We start from the raw sequence: 25,960 nt of genomic DNA, 5'->3' as shown, positions 1-25,960 counted from the left end.
GAGTCCCCAAACCAACCCAGGACAAGGTGTCCAGGGACACCTGCCTTTGGGGCTGGATGAGGGACACTGTGGTGCTGTGATGCTTGGCTCTTCCCCTTCTCAAAATTCTGCTCCAGCCAAAAAGGGGCTGCAGAAGCCCAAGAAGATCCAGTACACCCCCACCAGCAGGATGCCAAGATGGGGATGGTGACCCCACATTGGCATTGCCTGCATTGCCTGCCCTGCCTGCCCTGCCTGCACTGTGCACTGCCTGCACTGCCTGCACTATGCACTGTGCACTGCCTGCACTGCCTGCACTGTGCACTGTGCACTGCCTGCACTGCCTGCACTGCCTGCACTGCCCTGCCTGCCCTGCCCCACGCCTGCCATATAAATAGAGGCAGGGAGCTGCAGGGAGCTCCTGGCAGTCACCATGAAGCGTCTCAACCTGCTCTGCTGCTGCGTGGCCTCGCTCCTGCTCCTCGGCACCGCAGGTACATCTGCCACCTGGCTGGGGGTCCTCACGGGGCTGGGGGTTTTTGGGGGGCTGGGGGTGTCCTATGAAGCTGTGGGTCGCTGTGGGGTCCTCATAGAGCTGTGGGTCCTCAGGGGAGCTTGTGGGTTCCCATGGGGCTTCAGCTGCCCATGGGACTCTCAAGTGCCCATGGTGTAGTAGGTGCCTACGGGGCTGTGGGCACACAGCAGGGTTGAGGGCACCCGTGGGGCTGGGGGTGCTTGTGGGGCCACAGGTGCCTATGTGCTGTCAGTGTCTGTAGTGCTAGGGGTGCTCGTTCGGGCTGCGGGTGCCCTTGGGGCTGTGGGTGCCTGGGGGGCTGTGGGTGCCTGGGGGGCTGTAGGGTGGTCAGTGAGCCCAGGGCTGGGTGGCAGGGCAGGAGGAGGTGGCAGGGGTGCAGTTATCTGTGCTGCCCTGCCACTCGTCCAGGGCTGCAGAGTCACCCCAACATATGTACCCCAAAAAAACCCATGGGGGCCATGGCCAAGAGGGGCCAGAGGGGTGGGTGGGGGTCCCCTCCTTCTGAGCCAGGGTGGGCATGGTGCCGTGGGGCCGCCAACATGCGCAGGGTTAGTGCCACCCATGGGTGCTGACACGGCTCACTGCTGGGCTGTGGGGACTTGTGGGGGGCTGCTGGGGCGCTGGGGCACCCTGTTGTTGGAGCAGAATGGGGTGGGTTGTTTGCCCTGGGGGTTTCCCTCCCCCCCAAGGATCTGCCAAGCAAACCATCCCTTCGGGTGATCCCCCAGACCCCCTTCCCTGAGCTGTCCCCTCCCCTCTGAGCACCCCTGTCCTCAGCCGGGTGTCCCTCGGGGCCACGCGGTGGGGTGGCATTGCCTGTACCCTTGCTTGCCCTTGAGTTAATTTGGGCCGGTTCTCTGCCGGGCTGCGCTGCCGGGAGGGGGGCGGCTTAATATGGAAACAGCCGTGTAAGGGGACACTGTGCTCCCTGCAGCCACCCCGGCCACCGGCCCCCCCGGCCCTGTGCCGCCAAGGCCCCGCGCACGGCCACCCGCAGCTGCCGCCTTCCAGCACCCAGCACCCCTGCCCCCGGCGAGTTTTGGCCTTTTAAGGACATCTTGGACCATTCTCGTGAATAAAAGGGGTTTGGGGCCAGCGATGCACCCCACCGGTGATGGGGTCACCTCCGCGGGGCCGTGGGTTGGGTCTGAGGACAGGTGGAATGGAAAGGTCCCCTAGAAGCGTGGCTGGTGGCTGGTGCTGGTCTGGGCTGGTGGCTCTTGGGGACACAGAGGGTTTATAACCAGGGTGAGCCACCACTGGCCTGGGGCTTGGCCAATGCTGAGGCTGGCACGGAGGCTGGCACGGAGGCTGGCACGGAGGCTGGCATGGAGGCTGGCATGGCCAAGCAGTGGCAAGTCCCAGCCAGGGGTGATGTCTGGGTGATGCCATGGGGCACCCTGTCACCATCACCCTGCTCAGCTCTGTGCCAGGACCCCCTGTCTTGGGAGAGGCTCCAGGGCTGGCGGGTGTGTTGGGGAGCCCGGAGCTGGCTCTGAGGGGTGACGGGATGTCTCCCCCTTAGCATCTCATGCTTATCAGGGGTGGGTCCCATTGCTTAACCCTGGTCCTGTAGGTCTACCCAATATGGTAGAGTGGGTGTAGCCAGAGTTTGCTTGAGCTCAGCTGTCATGGTCATGGTACCCCTAGAAGGAGGGAGGATGGGGACACATGGAGCTGGATCCCCCTCCAGGGGGCCTGGGGGTGCCTGTGGCTGGATGTGAGGGTGCAGAGTCCCCTGGCTCTCCATCTGAGGCACTGTCCCCTCTGCCATGCCCTGCATCACAGGGACACAGTGCCAGGGTCAGAGTGCCTGAAGGGTTTGGTGACACCTGGGGTTGCTGGGATCAGGATGCAGCTTACGGCACCCAGGGGTGAGCTCCAGCTCTGCCAGGTCTGGACTTCCAACCCCAACCATCCCAGCCATATGCCCCCCAAGGGTAACAAGCCTCTGCAGAGGTGGTGGACATCTCTGTCCTAGTGACCCCCCAGTGAACTCACCTCCAACCCCTCCAGCACTGCAGAACTATTGGCTCCCCTGCTGTTGGATGCCATGACCACAGTAAGGCAGGATCCTTGTCATCTGCATCCCATCCCATCCCTGATACCTCACTTGGAGATCCTGGCCCTTGTGGGTGCTCCAGCACTCCCAGAGTGTTGGCAGAGCAAAGCAAGACAGATGTTTGTACAAAGGTCTGGAGTGATGAGACAAGGGAGGCATGGGTTCAAGCTGAAAGAGGGGAGAATGAGGTGAGATCTTCGGAAGGAATTCTTTGTTGTGAGGGTGCTGAGCCCCTGGCCCGGGCTGCCCCCAGAAGCTGTGGCTGCCCCATCCCTGGCAGTTTCTCAGCCCAGGTTGGATGGGGCTTGGAGCACCCTGGGCTGTGGGAGGTGTCCCTGCCCATGCAGGGGGGTGGAACGAGATGGTTTATAAGGTCCTTCCCAATCCAAACCAGTCTGGGATTCTCTGTCAGGCAGGTTGGCTGCACTGTGACACCCTCCTTGGCCCAGTCTGTAGGTGACAGCGATCTGGGCAGTATGGCCAGGACACCTCACTTGGTGGCACAGGGACACCAGTGGGCCCCCACAGGATGGGCACGGGGCTGGGAGGGCTGTGACCAGGGACACGGCTGGGTGGGCTGTGTCCTTGCCATGTCCCCGCTGTGTCCCTCAGAACCTGCCAGCCCCAGGCAGATGCCAGCTCCCCATGGTGGGATGGGGGCTTCCCGAGGGGGGACAAACCTCTGCTCAAACAGTTCCCTGGGTGCTGCAGGAACAGCAGTGGGTGCGGGTGCCTTGGCAGAGCTCCACCAGGGCTATTTTCATCCCGTGGGGACATTTCCCTTGTAAGTGATAGCCCGAGGAAGCCGGTGAGCTCGTGTGCCGGCAGAGGGGCCGGGGAGTCTCCAGCCGGGGTGTTGGCAGCCACAGCGTGGTCCTGGTGCCAGTCCCTGCCCTCCTCCCTCCTCCTGGAAGGGGTTCAGAGCTGTGAGGCCCCATCCCTGTGCCATGGCTGAGCTGGGACCCCCTGTCCTTCTGCTGGGGGTCTGGGTGAGACCCCCGGGGCTGGACACCCCTCCTTGGTGTGGTGTTCCTATGGAATTGAGGATCTGGTGGGACAATGGATCACCAGGCATTAAAATCCAGGTTGGCAAGTCCAAGGGCTCTCCCTGTCCTGCCCTGGTGAGTGGGAATCCTCAGGATGATCAAAGAAGAGGGATGAGGAGTTTTCATCAGGGAAAGGTCTCACATGAAGGATGTCCTCTGGGGACACAGGGGACATCACAGAGGGAGGTGAGGAGGCCCTGGGGTGGGTTGGTGAAGCTCATAGCTGGTGGGCTGGGGACAGGAGCAGCATGGCCTCTGGAAGAAGGGGCTCCTACATCTCCAGCCATGGCACAGCACTCCTCTCAGGTCCTTCAGCACCCCTCCAGGGCTGCAGACCCCATGAGGGACAGCACAGGGAGATGTTCCTCCACATACAGTGTGACATCTGCCTGTGCCAAAGCACACACAGCTTTCTCACCATCTGCTCACTCACAGACCCGGATCTCCCCTGGCCAAGGCACCTTGGCACCACCCTCATCTTTGTGTCTTCCTCGAGTCAGGAGTTTGGGTTTTCTTTTATAGCTTCAGGGTGGGCACTCTGAGGAGAGGGACAGTAAAAAAAAACAACCCTGCAGAAGTGATTCCCCATTTTCATCTCCACATTTAGAAAGCTCCAAGCCTGGTTTTAATCCCGTTGGTGCATCCTGGTGAGGTTTCTTTACCCTTCCTTAATCGAAATATCATGCAGCTTCAGCTGACTATTTATAGCAATCAAATCAATTTGTATTTTTTTTTAACTAAACTTAAAAAAATCTCCCCCACAAATGAGGCCAAGTTAATCTAACAAAGCTGTTTCCTATACCCCTGGCCCCTGGCTCCGCTCTGAACTGAAAAAACTGGCAAATATTTGCTTTTTGCTGGTGCCTTGGGATCCTGAGGCCCCTGGGATGGGATGCTGTGGATGGGTGTTTTGGGCTTTTGGGTGCACAAGGGTCTGGAGAGCCAGTTCTGTCCTCAGCCACTCTTGTGCCTGTGTTCTCTGGGCTTCTTGAGCCACTTTGGGACACTTTGGTCTCCCAGCTGGTGAATGTTTTGGCCTGAGTGGCTCCGAACTGGTGCTGGTTTGACCACTGGGGCCGCTGAAGTGTGACAGAATGCCGTGAGCTTCCTCTGAGACTTGTCGGTGGTGCTGGGCTCTGATGGAATGGTGCAGAGGGAGAAACTGAGGCATGGGAAGAGCAGGGAGGAGCTGCTGTCCTCTGCCATGCTCCAGACAAGTGCCCAGGGGTGGGCTGCAAGGCTGGGGCACCCAGGCCTGAGGCTGGGTGAGGGCCACAGCCCCTGCTTTGGTCTCCTCTGCCTGCCAGGGGTTACTGGCTGCAGAAAGGTCTCAGGCTCAAGGGGCTAATCCACCCCCACTGAGTTTGGCTGGCAGCAGCAGGGAGCATCAGAGAGCCCTTCCCTGGCAGCCCCCCGTGTGGCAGCCGATGGCCAGGACAGGGTTAAGCGACACGGGGCTGTGGCTGCTTTGGATTCAGCCACTTTCAGACCTTTTCTGCTTTTGAAGGGCTTTGTCAGAACAAAGCACGTGGGTCAGTCAGCCTTGCTAAGGTTTGGGGTGCAAGCTTCCTCCCAAACCCCACCAGGAAGACACAGAGGAGCAGGGCTTGCAGGAGGCAGTGGATAACTCCTGAAGGGCCAGGATCAGGGCAGGGGCTGGGGGCAAGCAAAAAGCTGTCCCCATGGCACTGTGGCCCCACGCTTGGGGCTCCTATTTCTGCTGGAGGGGGAGAGCCTCCCTCTGAGGGACACCTGTGCCCATCTGTCCTTCCTCACCAGCCCCAGCCCCAGAGCTTCTCGAGGGCTATCCCTGTTGGCCCGTGCCAGGATGGGGTGAGCACCATGGCAGGGTGACGTTAGCCCCCAGGAGCCATCCCCATCCTTTCCACACAGACTCTTCCTAGCTGCAAACCAGCACTGACTGGCACCCCGGGGCATGTGGGTCCCCACCAGGAGCTCTCCATCCCAGGAGTTGTGCCCCACAGTGTCACCACTGGAGAACAGGTCCCCAGGCAGCAGCTGGCAGCCAGCCCCCCCTGTCCTGCAGCCAGAGGTGACACTTGGGACAGGCAGGGACACTCCAGGAGGTGGGGTCCCCAAGGGGAGCGGCACAAGGGCTCCTCTCCGATGCCACCCAGCCCCTTGGCACAAGGCAGGGCGTGAACAAGGGGAGTCCCGGTGTCACTTTACAAGCGGGCTGTCCCTGCTCCCTCCCGGGGCCCACGGGGACCCGCAGGATGGGCCCCAGGTGTGGGCAGACATCACTTCTGGCTGGCAGCAGGGTGAGGGGCTGGGACGTGAGGCTCAGGGCCCTGGTGCTTCACGGTCCAGACCCTGCAGAGCTGCTCCTCCTCATTCCCCCGTACAGTTGCTGGGACGTATTTTTAGCCTCTGGTGGACACGGGGAGGGTGTTAAGCCCGTAACCTTCGGCCCAGTTCAGGGCTCATCGGACGGCCATCTGCAGATCAGCACAATTTGTCGTGTGATGGATTTGGAGACCATGTAGGGGAAACAGGAGGGACAAGGAGGTGGAGAGAGTGGAGAGAGGAGAGGGACTTTGTATAAGACCTTGAAGGTCACAGGAAATAAAGCCCGTGACCAGCACACCAGCAGGAACATCCCACTCAGAGTGCCTGGGGAATATTTCCCTTCTCCCATGAGGGATGGCTCACGGTGGACACCGAGGTTGCCTTTTTGTCTGGCCATGGTGGGTGATGACTCCCCTGTCCCCCTGCCCTGGGTCAGAGGGGACACACAGACCCCAGACAAAGACCTCAGGACATGCAGGGTCTCCTCTGCCTCCCCCCACACCTTGACCCTCCCCAAATACCCACCTGAGGAGCCACACTCCCCGCCCAGCCCTGCAGGTCGCTGCCTGTTTTGGGGCCCAACTGAGAATATTGCCATTCCCATCAACCAAGGGGACCCTCAGGAGACCCAGGCTGGTCTCTGGGCCACCAGGGCCATACTGGTCCCTGGCCACCCAGATCAGACATAGCAAGTTCCCCTGTAAGTATCTCTTGGCAGGTTGGACACCCTCAGGGGTCCCGCAGGTCATGGCAGGAAGGTGACCTAAAGGAGAGGGGGGGTCTGGGTGTGAGGGAGGAGGATGGGAGCTGCGTTGGGACCAGCTCCCTCCAGCTGGGAGCCGAAACGGGTGCCTGGAAGCACCTGCAAGCCTCGTGCCAGCAAAGAACAGGGGAGGTCGGGGAGGGCACGGCAAGGGTGACCCATGCATCCGGTTTCGGCAGGTGACAGCGGCAGCTCCGGCGTGCCAGGCTGTGCTGAGAGCCACCGGGAGGGCTGGCGGGATGAGGAGCAGCCTGTCCCTGCCAGCCACTGCCACCCAGCTCCTGGATAACAGCCCCTGCCTGCAGAGAGATGCAGCCACCTGCCCGGTGTCCCCAAACGGGAGCTGGCACTGTGGTGACCCTGGCTCAGCTCCTCCTGTGCTCGGCCACTGTGGTTCCCTGCAGCCCAGCCCGGCACTGTGGCACCACTGGGGCTGTGCTGATGGACACACAGCCCCACAGCTCCTGGACATGGACATAGAGCAGGAGTCAGAGGAGAGGGATGGAGCCAGAGGAGAGGGATGGCTGTCAGCCCTGCCCTTGCCCGGCGCTGCGCGCTTTGCCTCCCCACAGCCTGGGTGGAGGTGGTATTTTTTTTCCTGGTTGGCATCTGCTTGCCAGCTGGAGTACAAAGGAATTATTTTCCTCTGAAAAGCTTCCCTAGTATGCAGGCATTAGACGTTTCGGGGGATTATTTAGACTAGCAGCAACTGTTTGTAACGGAGACAGCATAGCCAGTGATCTTTTATTTTTGGCACCCGTTGACTAATGCTAAATTGCAGTTGGAGGCCTGGTGAAAATATGGATGGATTCTCCTGGGCTGCAGAACAAATTTGTTGTGTCCCCTCTGGGCGCACGGTGCAGCAAATGCTTTCCTAGTGAAGGGATGCTGACAATAAATAGCTGCCCAGTGGGGTCAGGCCCTGCCTTCCCTCAGCCAGGAGAGCCCCTCGCCCTTTCTTCCCCCTCATCTCTTCCTCCTCCTTGCCCAGCCGCCCGCCATGGCCGATGCTCTCCAGAGGCAGGGCTGGGGAAGGACTCTTTTAACCTGCCAAGTGCCTGCAGCCCCCCGAGCTATGCTTTTTGTTGTCCCTTTCCCCCCGTTTTTTAGGGCTGCTTTGCTGCCTTCCTGCAGTGCTTTGCAGCAGGTCACAGCAGTGGCCCTGGGCAGCCATGGCCGGCACAGCCGTAGGGCCCCCCGCTAGCGTTGGCTTTGGCCTCTCAACAAACACCTCTTTGCTCCCACTTCTTACAACAGAGACAGAAAAATTGAGCTGGAACTAGAGAAGGTTTGGGAAGCGGTTTACACCTCTTGGTAACAGCCAGAAACCCTCCCTCAGGGCCCCCCAGCTCTGACGGGGGGGCCGGTGGGTGCCGGCACGGGTAAGACTGACTGAGCTGTTCTCATCGTTTAGAGCCCCACGGCCCCAGCAAGGACCATGCTGGTGGTGCTGCCGAAAGCCCCCTGCCAGCCGCAGAGCCCAGGCTGGAGGAGAAGGCAGCTGACAGAAGCCCTGAGGAGCACCAAGATGGTGGCCCCATCAATGTCTCCTCGCCCGGTGCTGCTGAGGGACCTGGAGAAGGGGACAAAGAGCTGGCGGGTGGCCTGAGTGGGGACCTGGGTCCAGAGGCTGTCCCGCTGGAGGAGAAGACCACTGCTGGGAAGGGCCAGGAGGGGACTGCTGAGGCACAGAGCCCAGGGGAAGATGCCCCGTTGGGCACCCCTGAGGCAGCACATCATGAAGGGAACCGTGGGCCTGGCCCACAAGATGGATTCCCTGCCCAAAAGGATGAGGAGCCTGGCGCTGAGGAAGGAGGCTCTGAGGAGCAAGGGCAGCCTGGGGAAGAGAAAATGGGGAAGCTGAGAGCAGCGTCTGTTCCTGAGGGGGGAGAGGAAGGGGGAAAGCAAAGCTCAGAGGAAGATGATGAGCAGGGGGAGTCTGAGGAAGATGGAAGTGAGACAGAGTCCAAGGAGGGAGAGTCTAAAGAAGAGGAAGAGTCTGAGGAAGATGGTGCCAGGCCAGCAGAGCCAGAGAATGGAGATGAAAGGAGCAACGAGGAAGCAGCTGGAGGTTCTGGTGAAAAGGAACAAGGCAAACCAGTGGCTGCCAGCAAGAAGGAAGGCAGGGATGGCCATGCCAGCTGCCATCACCCACCCTGTGGGGACACAGCAGAAGACCCACCAGCAGCAGAAGACCCACCGGCAGCAGAAGACCCACCAGCAGCAGAAGACCCACCAGCAGCAGAAGCCCCCCCAGCAGTGGTGGAAAACCCACCAACTTCAGAAGACCCACCAACAACACAAGACCCACCAGCAGTGGTGGAAAACCCCCCAGCAGTAGAAGAGCCCCTTGCAGACAAGGCATCGGTTGCAGAAACAGAGAGTCCCCCTGGGCACAGCCCCCAGCCAGCTGCTGCCAGGTTCCGGCACAGCCAGATAGGTTGGAGTCTTTTCTTGTCAGTGTGCTGTGGCAGCAAGAGTGACCCCACCATCAACCCCTGGTGGAGCTGAGCTTGGCACCCAGTGCATGGCCCTCTCCTAACGCTTGTGCTTCCCCTGGCCTGCCCCTAACCAATGCACCAGGGTGCAGGCAGGAGCCCGGGGACGCCTTGCCATCCAGGTGCTCGTCGCAGCCATACCAAAGCTGGCTGATGTTCCCTTCTTTCAAGCCCACAGTTTCTCCTCTGGGCTATGGACATGGACACCCAGGCCCCTTTCAGCACCCGCAGACCTCTTAAAGGCTCTTTATCCTCTACCCTCAGAGTTCTCCGGAATCCCTCTCCGCAAGGGCAGGATGCTGCCTGGGGTGGTGAGGCTCTTGTCCACCAGCCCTTATCTTGTGGGGAAAGTGTGAAGAGCTCTTTCATACCCTTAAGCTGCCAAAGCTCTGGCTCTGGCCACGCTTGGTCAGTGAAAGGCCAGCTAAGGAAAAGGGACACCCCCCCCTCTCACCATGATTTCTTAGAAACTTCTGTGGACTTTGGCCACAGTGGGACCTTTGGACACAGCTGTTTTTTTCTGCTTTCATCTGTAACCTGCAGCTCAAAAAGCTCCTGTTTGTGCCTAAAGGGAAAGCCAGTTTTGGTGTCCGCGGCTTAACTTGGCAAGTCAAAGGTCTTCCTCAGCCCAGCACTTGGTGGCCACTGAGCACAGTCCCAGGGCTTGGCAGTGCCCTTTGGGCTCAGGCATCCCTAGCTCAGCCAGACAGCACACGTGTCCCCAAACCTGTCCCCAAACCCCCACTCAAGCCTGGCCCAGCTCCCAGTATCTAAAAGCACTTGGAGCTGTGTGGGACCCTTGGTGGGCCAGCACCTCCAGAGCAAGGACATCAGGGTGCCTCATGCTTCCTGGGCTAGGCATGAAAGTGTGGGGTCCCCATGGCCACCCAGAGCCTGGGCTCCACTCTGAGGACTCCAGCCTGATACAGGGGTAGAGGTGGGAGAAATGGCAGGGAATGACCTCGCTGGCAGAGGCAGGACAGGATGGCTCAGGCTGGCTGCTCTCTCAAAAGACAGCCCCAGTCTTGCACATCCTTGTGTCTCTGGCTCCACAAGTAACTTTTTGGGCAGTGAGCAGGCTGAGCAAAGTTCCTGCAGCTGAGATTTACCCCGGAGGAGCCGCAGCTGCCGCGGGAAGTGCCAGGGCCCAGCTGGGCAGCAGCTGCTGCCTGCCCATGCTCCTCCCCAGCAGCACCTTCCAGCCATGTCCTTCACATTCCCCAGTGCCTGGCCCTTGGTCCCCCCAGGCCGGTGTGCTGTGCCTCCCTCAGCAGCCCCTCCTCAGAGCCAAGCAGTCGCCCTCAATGCTTCCCCCGGCAGCCACAGCCCCGGCAGCCCCCGCAGAGCCTTTGCGATAGGGAAACCGCAGCGCACCAAAGGCCGTGGTGGCTGCTGAGGAGCACGGCCGGTGCACGGGCTCAGGGGGTGTGTGCTCCCCCGTGGCCTCTCCCCAGCTTGTGTGAGCTCCCGTGTGCAGTCCCCAGCTTCAGCAGTAACCCGTCTCCTTGCCTTTTCCTCCAGAAGAGGTTGAAGATGCCAGCGAACCGACCAAGCGTGACCGGTCCCACCTGGAGAACACCCTCAAGCTGAATGAGGACAAACCTGCTGATGATGTCTCAGGTGAGGGGTCTGGGTGGCAGTGAGCCATGCATGCCCTGCTCCTTCAGCACAGGCAATCCCTGCAGGACAGGTTCTGCTGCGCCAAGAGCATGGATGGGATTTCCCTTCCCTAGAATGCTTTGGTTTTAACCTTACTTCTTGTAGACCAGCAGCACCATATCTTCCATGGCCTTCCAGTACCTGAAGGGGCTACAGGAAAGCTGGGGAGGGACTTTTGAAAGAGGGCCTGGAGTGACAGGATGAGGGCAAACAGCTTTAAATTTGAAGAGAAGAGATTTAGGTTACTTATTATGAAGAAAACCTTTCCTGTGGGGGTGCTGAGCCCCTGGCCCAGGCTGCCCCCAGAAGCTGTGGCTGCCTCATCCCTGCCAGTGTCTCAGCCCAGGTTGGATGGGGCTTGGAGCACCCTGGGCTGTGGGAGGTGTCCCTGACCATGGCAGGAGGTTGGGACTGGATGAGCTTTAAGGTTCCGCCCAATCCAAAACAGTCTGGGATTCTGTGATCTTCAGGAACAGCCAAGTTTTGCTGCTCTTGGGTTAACATACTTGAGGTATTTCAAAGACATCCCCAAGGGTGACAAGAATTAGGAGGGCAGAGAGGCTGGAAAATGCAGATGGAGAATCATCTTGATCCAGCGCCGCTGCTGCCCAGAGGAATCTGGGACAACTTGTAATAAAGGATCTGGATTTTTATTCCAACTATTTATTGGGTTTTGGTATCCTAAGTCTTGATCCTGCTGGCCCCAGAGGCAGTCTGGACTGTAAAGAAAGTGATAAAAGCTGCTGTGGACAAAGCTCCTTCTTAATTCTAGCCAGCAGCTTAGGGGCTGTGCCCTGGCACCATGGTGGAGGGCTTTGGGGATCATGGGTGGTGAGTGCTAAACAGCTTTAAGGAGAGCTCAGCAGCAGATGGGGACAGTGCCCGGCAGGGAGGGGCATCAAAAAGGGTGACTGGGAAGAGTTTGGCCAAGATTACAACTGTGAGCCAAGTCCCTTGATCCACAGCTGAATCTCCCTCAAGATCTTCAGGGAATTCCCAGCAGCTTCCCTAGGAGGACCTCAGCCAGGGTGATGTGGTTTGCTTGTTACCCATCTGCATGCTTCTGCCCCTCAGGAGTACTGCAGCGGCTGAGGAAGATCTACCACTCCTCCATCAAGCCTCTGGAGCAGTCCTACAGATACAACGAGCTGAGGCAGCACGAGATCACAGGTAATGCCACCAGCACCAGGCTCTCCAGCACCATCAGGTTGTTGGGACGCAGGTAACAGCACAGAGAGCAGATCACAGAAGGGCTTGGATAGTTTGTCTTCCTTTGCAGCTTCCCAAGAAGGCCTTGAGCATGCCAGGCTTGGAGGACATGCCCTAGTGACCCCAGCAGCAGGCATTCCTGCATCTGCCTCAGGTCCATCTGCTGTCAGGACCATCTGTGTAGGCTGAGCGTTGAACCCTGCCTGCTTTGAGTCTCCCACATGCTCAACATCAATGTCCTGTCCCTGTGCCAACCAGCGATCATGGCCCAGTGAAATAGTCTTGGCAAGGAAGCTTAGGACCTCTCAAGGCTGAGGATGAGCTTCCTGGGGGGGGATGGAGCTGGCATCCCTCCTGCTCACTGTGGGACGCAGCCATGTGGGCAGGGTATCCCTCAACCTCAGCAGCCTTCACTCCTCCTGGGAGTTAAGAGTTTCCAGCCCTTGGCAAATAGACCTGTGGGATCAGGTAGGCAGGTCTTGGTGTCCACAGGTATGGATTCTGGCTGAGCCCCAGCAGCACATGTGTCCCTCCAGAAGAGGAAGGTTTCCAGCCATATCCTCCCTCCTGGTGAGACAGGACTGAAGTACACCCTCCACAGGCCTTGCTGTTACAGCTGGCTTCTCCTCCACCAGCATGTGTCCTATGTTCATTTCAGCAAACCCCTGGGACACATTCCCTTAAATCAGAACCCCTGTTTTATGGGCACCCCAAATGCAGCTCCTAAATCCATGTCAGATACTTTGGAATCACCACTTGAACATCATCACACACAGGCAGACCATTTCCAGCTTAGAGCCCGTGGGGAAGCAGGGGTGACCATGGGGCAGGACAGGGATGCATAATCCTCATGACCAGCCCAGGACCCTCGAGACACAGAGCACCCTGGGCATCATCCACGTGGCAGGGTGACTGGGGGGAGGGTGTCACAGTATCACACCACGCAGCAGCCAGCATGAGAGGGATGCCCCACAGACCATTGTCCCACAACTTCTGTCACCCCTCAGCAATCTGGGCTGTCCCTTCCCTCATGCAGCCAGCACAGCACTGCCACGTGCTCGGGAAAGGAGCACCAGGAGCTGCAGTGTTGGCACCCTGGTACACAGCCCCACAGCCCCAGTGGTGGCACCAAGCAGTGAAGCCAGGACAGCCATGCTCCGTCCCAGCTGGCTCTGTCCCACAGCATCAGCAACACTCCAGCTTCCCCTCTGAGTTGCTCTGGTCTGTGTGGGTGACAGTGCAGACACCTGCATTTAGTGCCACGTGAACAGGGGTCACTGTGCAGGAGAACATTTGGGGTTATAGGGCAGCTGGCAGGTTCTCATTGCTCTGCACTGTTCAGCCCCCAGCCTCAATTCCCAGCCCCCAGCCTGTCTGCTTGCCCAGGACATCCCATCCTGCCTTCCAGCCACCTCAGACCCAAGCAGCCACCTCTCTGCTCCCTTTCTAGGAAGATGTAAGAGCTTCTCAGGCCCCTGATGGCTTCCTCCATCCCAGCTCCTGAGGAATGAGCCACCAACCCTTGTGTTTTCCCAACCCAAGGTCCCTCTCAAATCCAGCTTCTAAGTAGGACAGCCTCAGCCTGGAGAGCTGCAGACCAGCAGTTTGTATTCAATACCCACAGATCCAGCTTTTCCCAGTCCCTCATTAGCAGTGTAATTAGAGAAACCTGCAAATCAGTTAGAGGGTTGGCCCAGGGAGCCCCTCCTTGACTATATAAGGCAGGTGAAGAGAGGGTGGGCTTGGGGAAGGTTTTCTCAGTTGCTGTTCCTGTGTGCTGGTTCTGTTTTGGGTGAGTTCAGAGCCTTTGTGGTGCCCCTGGAAGCTGGGACCTGGCTCTGGCCTCTTCCCCTGCACCCACCCCTGGGGCTGTGGGAGGCTGGAGGGTGCAGAGCTGCCGGCTCCGCTGGCTGGGAGGAGTGGGACAGCTGGGAGAGCAGCAGGACAGGCCTGTCATGGAATATCTGTGACCTTTGGAGGTGTAAGCCAATATAGAGGGGTGCCATTGCAAGCACCTCTGCCCCTCCATTACACAGCAGCCCTCCATTTTGTGTGCCTTCCCCTGGCTCCGCTCAAGTGCCCCAGCCCATGTAATCCAAGGAGCCCCTCTGCTCACACAAAGACACCAGGGGAGATGAGTGTCACCTGTCCTGGGGGAGCTGTGACTGCCACTGCCAGCCTAAGGCTCTGAATTGTTTGGGGGTGCAACCTCCCCACCCTCTGCTTACAGTGTGTTGAAGCCTGGCAGGTGCCACCTCCTTGTCCCTGCCTGCTGCCCTCCCTCCCACCTCTCTGCTCTGCCACCCCATGGGGGTGCCTGCACGCTCTGCCTGGGTCCACCTCTGTGCTTGGTGACACTGGGGCCACCATTTAGGGACTGTTCCTAGCTCAGGGGTGAGGGACTCTCCCATTCTGGTGATGGGAAGCTTGCTGTGAGGTCATACTGGTTTGTGGTGCATGCTGGTGACCCTAATTACTGTATGTGTGCTGATTAGCATGACTGTACAGTGGATGACCTCCCAGTTGCCATCACCACCCACTCCAAGGCTGGACAAGGGACAGCAGCACCACCAGCATGGTCAGGACATTTGCTGGGGTTGGTTGCTGCCCTAACCATGGCTTTTTGAGCTCCCTTTGCTCGGTGAATGTTGCTGGGGAAGGCAATAACCACGCTAAGTGGAGTGGGAGGGTTGGGGTGCTTTCTGAGGTTCAGCAGCTCTCCTGGTGCCTGGGGGCAGAGTGGGGTTACTGCTTCTCCTGGTACCTGTGGGTCTCGTTGCTGACAGACCGTAACTCCTTCCCTCCTGCTGGGAATGGCCACCGCTGGCTTTCCCTGCCCAAGAGAAGGTCAGTTTCAGTCTTCAGATCCCCCCTGGGCCAGCCCCAGGCAGCCGCATCCCTCCTTGGACTCACGGTACCTCTTCTCTCTCCCCGTGTCCCCTGCTAACAGCTTACCCCGGACGCACCCTGGGCTCCTCCGCCACAGGTTGGTATCGCTGCCTGCTGACACCACTGCCCCAGCCCCTCGCTGGCCTCCAGCTTTCCTACTCACCTGACCCAGCATGGCCACGCTTCCCAGGCCCCTGGCTGCCGCTGTCCCACGGCTGGGACATGGAGCCTGTGCCCTTGGCACGTGTGTCACCTCAGTTGTCTGTCCCAGGCCTGGCTCTGTGCCTCCCTGCCTCGCCCCAGCTTTGACACTGCTCCCTCTTGGTTAAGACTCCGTGGGTTGCTTGCTCCTCAAGCGTTGGTCCAAAGGTGTTTCTGCCGGACCTGTGGGTCGATCTCTCACCCGTGGCAGGAGCCAGAAGAGCCTAGCAGATAGCCCACCCTCCAGAGGAGCTCTTCTCACCCTTCTCCCTCCCATATGCAGAAACTTTCCCAAATGTCCACCCTTGATGCCCCCCCATCTGCGGTTTAAGCCGAGGAGCTCCCAGCAGCTGTCCCAGTAACACAGACTGGCCCCTGCCTGGTGGCCTCAGCCCCCTCAGCAGCCAGAGCTGGCTCCTCTGCCTGCCTATCCTGCTCAGGGTGTGCTGCCAGCTCCCCTCAGGAGAAGCAGGAGATGGGAGATGGGCCAAGAAGCACCAGCCAACCCCCTGTCCTTCCCTGGGTCCAGTGCTGGCCCACAGGGACAATGTCCCTGCTGCAATAGGAGGCAGGGAAAGCTGATCTTCTGTCCATCCTGTCCTACCCCACGGCCCCCAGTGCCAGATCCTGCCAAACCAGGTTCCTTCACACCCCAGCCCCAGTGTGGTGGAGCCCTGCCAGTGCCTGGAGGGCCCCTGGCTCCCCGTGGTGCCAGCCGTGGAGAGCGTTGAGGATATATATAGTGTATTCTGATAGCTCTTATCTGCATCTCTCACTGCAGGCGTGCACATGCGTGCTGCTTGTGTGGGTGTCCACGAGCATGGCACGGGGGGCAGCTGCAGCATGTCAGGGTGTCTTGTCCCCCCAGGGGTCTGTGGGCACACGTGCCATGCTGATACTTGTGTCAGCTCACTGAGGGCAGCAGGCAGTGGTGTTTGGGGTGCAGGGGTGGGGTGGCAGCCTGGGCTGTGCTGGGATGGTCTCCCCTGGTGGTTTAGCCTTCCCGGGTGGTCTGGAAACAGAGCAAGACCTTTGTGCCTGTGGCTGAGTCTGAACACGGAGTGGAAAGTTGTGCTGTGTCCACAGGGCAGACTTGCACAGTGGGGCATGAGGGGCACCCTGCACTTCTGCTGGGCTTGAGGACAGGGAGGGAGAAGACCCTGCCCAGACAATCCCAGCTGTGCTCCTATCCAAGGGCAGCCTGGCATAGAAACCACCCCCCTAGAAAGCCACAGCTCTAGGCAAAAACCCTTTGGGGGCATCCAGATTGCTTCTGCCCCCAGAGGTGAGCAGTCCAGGACAAATGCAGGTACTGCAGGGGGGACGCACACACGACCTGCCTGGCCTCGTCTGCAGGATCAGAGCATGCTCTTCACCCTGTGCACCCAGCAGCTTAGAGAAGGATGTTTGAGCTGTTGTGTTTTAAGCAAGAGCAGAGACAAAGGGGGGCAAGGTTTGGGTACCCCCTTGCCCACAATCAGGGCATGATCATGCACCAGCAGGATGTGCCTGGCTCAAACTGGGATGTGCTGGAGCTGAGCTGAGCTGGAGCTGGCAGTGAGGCAGACTGGGCTAGGAGAGAGCAGCCACAGGGTGGCTGGAGAGAGCCACTGTGATGGAGCTGCTGCCATCCCTGCCCTGCAGCCACCAGGGCTGGCTCTTTTCCTGGGCAGGACCAGTGATCCAAATTGGTGCTGAACAAGCATAGCGGGGGACTGTAGCAGGGACAGATGCCAGGTCAGCACCCTCCTGGGTGGGAGATGCTCTCTGCTCTCCCTTGACAGCACCAAGGAGGACCCATGCACGGACTCACCTCCCTGGAGCTGCTGTACTGCTGGGAGAGCCACAGGGTTCCTGTGCCTTGTGCTGGCCACACAGCCCAAGGCGTGCCAGTATCCCATTTCCCAGGGCGAGGGGCAGGGATGGGCCAAGGAGCTGCCAGTGGAGTGGCAGAGGAGCTGCCTGCAGTGTTGCTCATTTGGTGCAGTGGGGCAGAAGTGAGGATGTGAAGTGGAGCCGGGGTACGTGAGCTCCTGCGTTCACGCAGCCACACCTGGCCAGGAGCGTGTTACAAAGGAGCACACGGGGACCAGCCCCAAACTTCTGGCACGACATCACAGGGGATAATAATAACTATTAACTTCATCTAAAACCCAATTAAACCAGCGAGCCAACAGAGCAGCAGTGACAGAGCAGCACAGAGGAGTGATTAATAACCAAAGTCTGAGGTTTCAACATTTGTTTTTGTCCCGCATGAGAGGACGAGGTTGGATCCCTGTGGCTTGCAGGCAGCAGGCAGAGCTTGGTTCTGATCCAGCTACCCATCTTTTGAGAGGGTTGAGCTGCATGGACAGCTGTGCCTCATCGAGAGCTGTCCCCAGCCCATTCTCTTTCCCAGCGGTGACATGGTGGCCCTGCCAAGGGCAGATGCAGGCAGGGGGAGGCTGGCACACAGCCTGACTCCTGCATCCCTGCCTGAACAGGTTTGGTGTGCAGCCACCCTGCAGCACCCTCAGGACTGGGATGGCAGCAATGTGCGGGCTTTGCATCTCCCTCTCCTCGGAGACAGAACCCCAGCTTGCTGGGAAGCTGCTGGCTGCTGTGTGGGTGTCTCAGCCTTCGCAGTGGGGCTGAAGGGAGGGGGCAGGGGGCAGCACGGGTCCTCCCCACGAGGGAAGGCTCAGCGCTGGCTGAGGAGCTCTGGGAGCAGATGCTGGCACATCCCTGCCTGCAGCAGGCAGCTGGGGGGCTGTGCTGGGGTGATGCCATGTCAGGCTGGCTGCAGCTTGCTGTGCTCTCTGCCATCTGTCACCACAGCTCTTTTGGCACTGTTTTGAGCCAGGTTTGTCTGTCTACATCAGTGCTGGTACACCCAGGGGGATGGGGAGGATTCCCACCAGGAAGAACATACTCATCCAATTTTTACTTCCATTTCTGGCCTGACTTGGTTACTTGCTGAGTAGAAGGCTCCTGGCTGTCCTCAGGGACTGCCATGGGCTCCTCTGGCTCAGCTGGCTGCCTGCCCAGGGGGCTGGGGGCTGAGCAGTCAGGGCACAGGCTGACTGCACAAGCTCTGCCCAAGCAGGGAGTTCTTCTGGGGCAGTGGCTGCAGGTGTCCAGGGACATCTCAGCTTCCAGAAGGGTTGCATAGCATGAGGACAGGTTCCTAGAGGCCATCACCAGCCAGTTTAAGTCGCTTAGCAAACCTCAGGGCTTGAAGATCATGGGATGAGCACTGTGGTTCATCTCTCTCCTACCTTTCCCTAGGCCTGAAGTGGGGCTCTTTCACAACATGGTAACAGGGTTAAGATGATGTTGGGCTCGATGATCTTGAAGGTCTTTTCAAGCCTGAGAAACTCTCTGATTCTATGAACCTGCTCACCCCATGCCAGTCTGGATCCTCTCACACTGCCCATATGTAAGCAGGGACCCTCTCCACAACCAGAGGGCTTGGAGGCACAACTCAGGGCAGATGCCTGCCAGGGGATGGTGGAATTGCAATGCAGGCAAGCTGGCCCAAGGCTCTCACAGCATTTACCAAGCACTGTGCCATCCTGTTGCTCCTTGAACCGTGCCAGCTCCCTTTGCACGAGGCATCTGCCTGGTCACAGCATGGCCACCTCCATCGCGTGTCCCATGCTTTGCGGCAGCTGCCTTCAAACAACACTGCCCCCCACCCCGCAGCCAGCCCCCAGCTCATCCTGGCTAAATCAGAACTGAAGCCAGAAAAGATTTCAAAGACCTTCAAGTCCTTCTGCAGGCTAAGAAAGACCTCAGGCAAGGTCAGAGGAGGTTGGCAGCGAGGTGGGGTCTCCCGCAGAGCATGGTGACATCCCGCTCCTGCAGGCACTGGAGCCCATTGCTGGGTGATGCCTTGGCTGGCGAATGGCTGGTGGCCCCAAAAGGTTGGCTGTTTCCCCAGCAGCATCCCCGTGCTGCTCAGATGGGATGCTCGTTACAGCCAGGAGCTATTTGCCCGGCGGCGACAGCTATTGTTCCTTCACTTCCTCTTGTTATTTCCCCTCTCTGCAGATGGGGAGATCACTTCCAAGCCAATGGTGCTATTCCTGGGACCGTGGAGTGTCGGCAAATCCTCCATGATAAACTACCTCCTGGGGCTGGATAACACTCCCTACCAGCTCTACACAGGTACTGTGCTCATGGCTCCTCCCTGCCTGCCCCCAGTGCCCAGGGCATGGGTACCTCTGTACCCCTGAGGGCAGAGGCTCCTGGACACGTCTCTTCAGTCCCCTCTATGTCATGGCAGGGAAGATGTGATCTGCTCTCTGCCACCCAGCTGCAGTGCTGTGTGGAGGGACAGGTTCCCCACCACAACCCAGAGCCTGTCCACCCTCCCTGGAGAGGAGGAGGTCATCTTGTCCTGTGGCATCCCTGTCCTGCAGCACAGGGCTCAGGTCACGTTGCAAGGGCAGCTTGCCTCTATCTTCTCCCTTCCCTGCTCCCATGGAACCAATTAATTTTCCCTCCCAGGGGAAAAGCCCTTCCCTCCTCCCTGCTCCCACGTGTGGCATCTCACAGCTGAGGGCAGATGTCTGTGGGCAGCTCTGTGCTGCTGTAATAGGGCTCCCAGCAGGTGGTTCTCCAGGGCACCTTGTGCAGTCAGTCCCCACAGACAACAGCTCTGCTGGCATTTGCCCAGGAGATCTGGCAAGAATTTCATGGCTCTGCTTCTTGCCTTCCCTCTCTTAGCAAGTGAGTGATGCTCCTGAGCTCCCCAGTTAGTGCCAGGCCAGTCCTGTCATGTCCATCCCCCGACACAGATTTCACAGCTCTGGTGCTCCTCTTGTTGCTGGGCAGGGGCGGAACCCACCACCTCCGAGTTCACTGTCATCATGCATGGCCCCAAGCTGAAGACCATCGAGGGCATCGTGATGGCTGCTGACAGCGCTCGCTCCTTCTCGCCCCTGGAGAAGTTTGGGCAGAACTTCTTGGAGAAGCTGATTGGGATAGAAGTGCCTCACAAGCTGCTGGAGCGAGTCACCTTCGTAGACACACCGGGCATCATTGAGAACCGCAAGCAGCAGGAACGAGGTAGGGGTTCACCCCAGGAAAGGTGCAGGAACCATGTGAGATGACAGAGAGCTGAAGCACAGCAGGGCAGAGCTCGAGGCGACACCCTGAGTCTCATTGTAGGGGACAGTGATGTCTGTCTGCCCGTGGCTATGGCAGCGGTAACAGGGACCTGGGGAACAGACCCAACTGTGACCATCTGGAACAGCCATGTCTGCTGGCTGAGGTGTGGCAGCCAGGACTTCCAGTGAGATGACTCCTGGGGACTCCTAGGGCTGTTGATCATCTCCTTGTCTCAGCATTTCATGCCCTGTTTGTCACCCTGGGAGCCAGGTTTTGCCAATGGCAGGTGTTGCAGCAGGCTCAGAGAAGCACCTGGGATGCCAGGACCTATCAGTGGGGCTTCTTGGCCCCCTTGGTGTCAAGGAAAGCACTGATGTGGCCAATATCTGCTGATGGGAGCAGCAGAAACCTGTAGCCAGCAGCAGGGAGAAAGAAAGTTTGGAGGTGAGGCTGAGGGAGATGTGCAGTCACAGGCCCAGACACACAGGGATGGGTTTTCGTGCCAAGAAACTGAAGTGTTTTTAGCACATGAGAAACAGGTTCTGGGCTGCATGGGAAGTCCTCTGTGTCTCACACCCTGTCCAACCCAGACGGGGTGTGAAGCACAGCAGGCTCAAGGCTTATCTGCCTCTCGACCTGGAAGGACTCATTGTGCACTGTCCATTTCTGGTGGATTTCTCTCTTTCCTCTCCTCAAGGTTACCCGTTCAATGACGTGTGCCAGTGGTTCATCGACAGAGCTGACCTCATCTTTGTTGTCTTTGACCCTACGAAGCTGGACGTGGGCTTGGAGCTGGAGATGCTCTTTCGCCAGCTGAAGGGCCGTGAGTCTCAGATCCGGATCATCCTGAACAAAGCTGACAGCCTGGCTACCCAGGAGCTCATGAGAGTCTACGGCGCCTTGTTCTGGAGCCTTGCTCCTCTCATCAACGTCACAGAGCCACCCAGGGTGTACGTCAGCTCCTTCTGGCCCCACGACTACCATCCCGATACCCACAGAGAGCTGTTCCTCAAAGAGGAGATATCACTGCTGGAAGATCTCAACCAGGTGATTGAGAACAGGATGGAGAACAAGATCGCCTTCATCCGCCAGCACGCCATCCGCGTGCGCATCCACGCCCTCCTGGTCGACCGCTACCTTCAGACCTACAAGGACAAAATGACCTTCTTTAGTGATGGAGAACTGGTGTTCAGGGACATTGTGGAAGATCCTGACAAGTTCTATATCTTTAAGTCCATTCTGGCAAAGACCAATGTCAGCAAATTTGACCTCCCCAACCGCGAGGCTTACAAGGACTTCTTTGGCATCAACCCCATCACCAGCTTTAAGCTGCTGTCTCAGCAGTGTTCCTACATGGGAGGGTGTTACCTGGAGAAGATTGAGAAGGCCATCACCCGGGAGCTTCCCGATCTCTTGGGAAGCATCGGGTTGGGGAAGAAGCCCAATGTTCTCTCCTGCGACGTCACCGGCTGTGGCGAAACCCCAAAGAATCGCTACAAGAAGCACTAAGGTGTTCTGTAACATAAACCTCCACGTGTTCCTACTGGTGAATGTGCTTATGTCTTATCTGTCCAAGAAGCTGTGGTTTGTTAACCTTTGAGTGCCGCGCCGGCAGAGGCTACTGTACGATAAGGACTCGGAGTCATTGGCATCGGTGGCAGGGGAAGATGGGTGGGCATAAGAAAGAGAATAAAAACTGTGAATTCCTGACATTTTATCTTTGTTCTTTTGAGTAGAAGGCAATGTTTAAGCTGTAAGTATGAGCCGGGCATGCTGAGCTAGAACTGTAGCTGCTTTTCCAGTGGTGCCAAGAGAGCATGAACAGGAATTTCAACCTCTGCATCCTCGAAGCCAGCAGGGAGTGAGAACGAGGGCACGGCATGAGAGCACAGGGGGAGAGCAGGACCTGGGGCATCACTGGGAGCAAAGCACTGGGCAAGAAAAGAGCTGTTGTTTTCAGGCACAAACATCCAATAGATCTCTGCAAATACTGATCTTGTTTTTCTTTCCAAGACTTCTAGGTCATCCAGTGAGTTCTCCTTTCACTTAACAGCCGAGTTGAACTTCTGCAGCATTCACCTGGGCGTTCATCTTTAAGAAAGGGCTTTTGCAGGGGCATTTGTAGCACCACACAGGTTGCTGTGACCGGATTTGCAAGTCCATATCAGAGGAAGAAGTGGGCTGGAAAGGAGCTACCGGCTCTGGTTGAGCTGTGCTGGAAGAGGAGGGCCAGCACCCTGAACCAAACAGTCCTTCAGGAGCAGGTTTTCCTCCCCCTGGGCCAGCACAGGGCCAGGGCACATCATGCCTGCATGTTCATTAACCACAAAACCCCAGGCTGGTGAGTCAAGCCTGAGGGTCAGAGAGGCTCCAAGGGTTGAGGGTTTGCCAGTTTGACCTCGTTCAAATCCATGTTGCTGTTGTCTCAGTCAGACCCCCATGTTCTGCGCTCTATGGAGGGCAGCAGGAACAGGGGGGGTCACTAGCCACATCCTTTTTGTTCATCTGCTGATCTGTTCTCCCCAGGACAATCCAGGCAGGTTTCTGTGGCTTGTTAGCTAAACTTCTCCCATTTTAGCCACTTGTTGGATCATCTCTGCGCAGAGGCGTTGAGTCTGAGAGGAGAAGTATTGCTTTGGAAGCACCCGAGCAGGGTGAGGTTCTCCATGGACTGCCAACCATGAAACCTGTCAGTGGAAGCCAGGGGACTAAGGGTGGCCAGCATGTCTGGCAGCTGAGCTGAGCACAAACTGACCAAGAGGTAGATGTTGGATGGAGACCAGCACCTTCAAGCACACCAATGACCTGCTGAACGTCCTCTCTCCTTCCTCCTGTCAACCGACCATGGCTTGTGCTGCTCTCCAGGAAGCCTCTGGATCAGAGAGACTTAACCTTTGACAGGAACAAGAAGATGTGGAGGTGCTGGCTGAGGCAAGAAAAAGGCAAAAGGAATGAAAGAGGGAAAGAGAAAGCTGAGAATGGAAGGCTCTGTTGTGATGGGAAGGGTGTGATGGGCAGTGACCCTCATCTCCAAGTGCCCAAAGGGACATAAGCTAAGGCAGAAGGTCCATGGAAGCTCCACTTCCCCTGGCACCAAGGCCAGATGCTGCAAAGAAGAGGTTCCCTCAAGTCCAGGTGAGTTTTGGGGGGATACTACCCCAGTGACTTCCATGCTCCTTTCCTCTGCTTTGAGGTAGGACCTTACTTTTGAACTAATGCAGACGAGACCCAAATCTACTCCCAAGCATAGGAAGGGGCATGGCTCATGCAGGGGGATTTTGCCTCCGGTGCAGAGGGAACCAGAGGTCTGAGGGAAGGCAAGCAGAGTGTCAGAGAAAGTCAGAGAGCCTGGAGAGAAGTGATGTGCTTGTGAGTCAGCACCACGAGGTCTCAAACCTGCCCCAGAGCTGCCCCCTCGGCTGCTGCTCCTTCTTCTTTCTTGTACGTGATCCTGTTGCTCATCAGCTCTGTCTCGCCCACTCCTCGCCTCTCACTCTCCTCCACTGTGGTTTGCTGAAGAGCTGGTGGTACAGAACCACCAACAGGAATGGGCTCCTGCTGTCACTGTTCCTGCTGTCACTGTGTGCCACTCTCTCAGCACACATAACCCACCAAACCCTTCTGGCTGCAAGCGCCGTATCGCGCCATCTCTTTCCTTGCTGTGCCCCCAAGGCCCGTGGGCTCTGGAATAACCAAGGAAAGGCATCCCATCCCAGGAAGGATTCTTTCAGGCCCCTCCCATTATTCTTCCCATCCCTTCTTTGTTTTCTTTTGCTTTACTCTCCAGCACTCATTGCCTACTCTCCACCCTTTCCCTTCCCCGCAGCACTCACAGGTCCTGGATGGGGCTCCCTGTGGCAGCCCAAGCCCTTCCCCACCCCAACCCCACCCCAAGCCCCCAGTATCGTAGGTTGGGGTTCTCTGCCCAAACTGGTGCCAGTGTGCTCTGCAGCTGGGGCTTTTTTCTGCTCCCTGTGATGCACCTTGACACCAACAACATGCTTTCTGCTCCCTGGATCCAAGAGGCTGTCAGTCCCAAGAGGATTGCAGTCCCCAGCCCAGCTCTCCTTGAGCATTTTTAGGCGAGCACTGGTAATCTGGGAATGGAAACAGGGAGAAGGGAGACCTTTCCATGTTGCTTTTCATGAAGCCCCCAAGACACTGAGGGGCAGTGAGCTTCTTGACAAAGAGCATCTCAGGAGGGAGGGAGCTGGGACACAGGCCTGCCTAGGTGCCCTTGATCATGTGCATTGGGATAAAACTGTCAGCTTGAACATCAGCCTGTCTAATAAAACCTGGTATTTTCCAAACACACTCCCTGGATATGCTTGTTCTGTTTCTCCTGCCAGGACTGGAGTGGCTGAGTGGGGTGCAGCTGCAGGGAGTGAGACAGAAGCTCTCATGTCCTTCCCTGCACCCTGGCCTTGAACTTGTCCCTTGTGCAGGACCTGCCACCCATCCCTGGACCATTTGGTCACTTTTCCCAGCCTGGCTCCCTGTGCCAGGCAGAGAACCCCAGCTCCTGTGTTTTGTGATTCAGGGCAGCATGGGACAGATCCTTGCTCTCACCCACGCCAGGAGATGCTCTTGAAACCCTTTTTGTGCACAGTCCACTCTTTCTTCATCCCCTCTCAGGGGCACTGAGAGAGAAAAGCCATCCCTCCCCTCCAGCTCAAAGCCAGCTCTGATTCACCTGTGGGGCTTTGGTACAAAGCTGCAGGGAGCAGCAGGAGCCACAGGGCCAGCGGCAAGTGTTGGCATCATGGGGCTGAGCCATGGTGTGGGTGGCAGCTTGATGGCCCATGACTCAGCCCTGTGCAGGGCTCAGCTGGGCTGGGCTATCCCACCCTGTGTCACTGCTTCTCCTCCCACCAGCATCACTCTATCCCACCTGCCCTGCCTGCTGCCTCAGGGACAGCACTGTGGGGATGTCCCCAGTGAGCCCCACAGCTGCTGGGGTGGCCTCCATCCCCTCCGGGGTGACAAAGGTACCCACAGCCAGGCAGGAGCCATGCTGCAAACCAGAGCCTCTGCATCACCCTGCTCAAGGTCCATGGCTTGGGGGCCACAGCAGAGAGCAGGCACCATGGAGGAGAACAGGGGGTCAGGAACCATGGAGAACATCAGGGGTTCTCACCAGCCACCCAGGCGAGACAGATGGAGTCACCATCCCACCAGAGGCTGGGGCTTGTGCAGACTGCTAGTTATAGCCCTCCTGCCTGGCCTGTCTGCCTGCCTGTCTTTCCAACTATCTGTCTCGCTCACTAATCAAAGAAGGTTGTTCCAAGAAATCTGGAAGAGGAGCAGGAATGTCTCACTTGGCCCTGGATTCCTTTTGAGAGTCTGGAAAAACCGTAGCACTTTGATGTGTGTGAAGGTCTGCCTGGCAAGAAGCACATTTTCCTTCCAAAGCTGCTGTAGAGATGTGAATCATGAGCTGGTAACACTCCTGGCAGAACGAAAACTGATTCCCCTGAGATGTGGTGCTGGCAGCTGCTCTGATCTATCTCTTGGATGGAAAAGACAAACATTTATCTCCGAGCCATCACTGGGGCAGAGCCACCAGCATGTCACAGCCAGGTCCTGCCTGCACTCAGGGTGTCTTCAGCTTGGGGAGCTCCAGAAAGTTCCCCAAAAGCCTCCCAAAGCCCAGCAGTGGCATTGCTGATATTCAAACCCAAGCCAAGGGGTTTATGATCCACTTTGTCTGCCCTC

General features: G+C 58.0%; 1 protein-coding gene across 4 annotated transcripts; it reads left to right on the top strand.

Annotated features, from left to right (window-relative positions):
• Positions 1-355: 355 nt before the first annotated feature.
• Positions 356-24,559, top strand: SRL (sarcalumenin). Of its 4 annotated transcripts, none has more exons than XM_030459560.1 (8): positions 389-473; positions 8,110-9,135; positions 10,718-10,813; positions 11,927-12,022; positions 15,012-15,047; positions 19,184-19,300; positions 19,970-20,203; positions 20,943-24,559. In XM_030459560.1, exons 1-8 carry the CDS (start codon positions 413-415, stop codon positions 21,752-21,754), a joined length of 2,478 nt encoding a protein of 825 aa, XP_030315420.1. In that variant the 5' UTR covers positions 389-412; the 3' UTR covers positions 21,755-24,559. The 4 variants fall into 4 exon arrangements, with proteins under 4 accessions (XP_030315423.1, XP_030315420.1, XP_030315419.1 ...); XM_030459559.1 differs by having other exon boundaries at positions 10,715-10,813; XM_030459561.1 differs by lacking the exon at positions 15,012-15,047 and having other exon boundaries at positions 10,715-10,813; positions 20,943-21,754.
• The last annotated feature ends 1,401 nt before the right edge of the window (positions 24,560-25,960 follow it).

Source organism: Calypte anna, chromosome 14 (genome assembly GCF_003957555.1).
Source record: "Calypte anna isolate BGI_N300 chromosome 14, bCalAnn1_v1.p, whole genome shotgun sequence".
In the NCBI taxonomy this organism is placed as follows: domain Eukaryota; kingdom Metazoa; phylum Chordata; class Aves; order Apodiformes; family Trochilidae; genus Calypte; species Calypte anna.
The sequence above is the reverse complement of the archived record's forward strand: the minus strand, read 5'-3'. Positions and strand labels throughout refer to the sequence as shown.

What these genes read in the sequence shown, in the direction of transcription:
- SRL (XM_030459559.1), top strand. Translation starts at nt 413, where the DNA reads ATGAAGCGTCTCAACCTGCTCTGCTGCTGCGTGGCCTCGCTCCTGCTC. An exon ending in GAGGCAGCACGAGATCACAG is followed by an intron (nt 12,023 to 15,011) that starts GTAATGCCACCA and finishes CCCTGCTAACAG; the next exon opens with CTTACCCCGGACGCACCCTG. An exon ending in CCTGGGCTCCTCCGCCACAG is followed by an intron (nt 15,048 to 19,183) that starts GTTGGTATCGCT and finishes CCCTCTCTGCAG; the next exon opens with ATGGGGAGATCACTTCCAAG.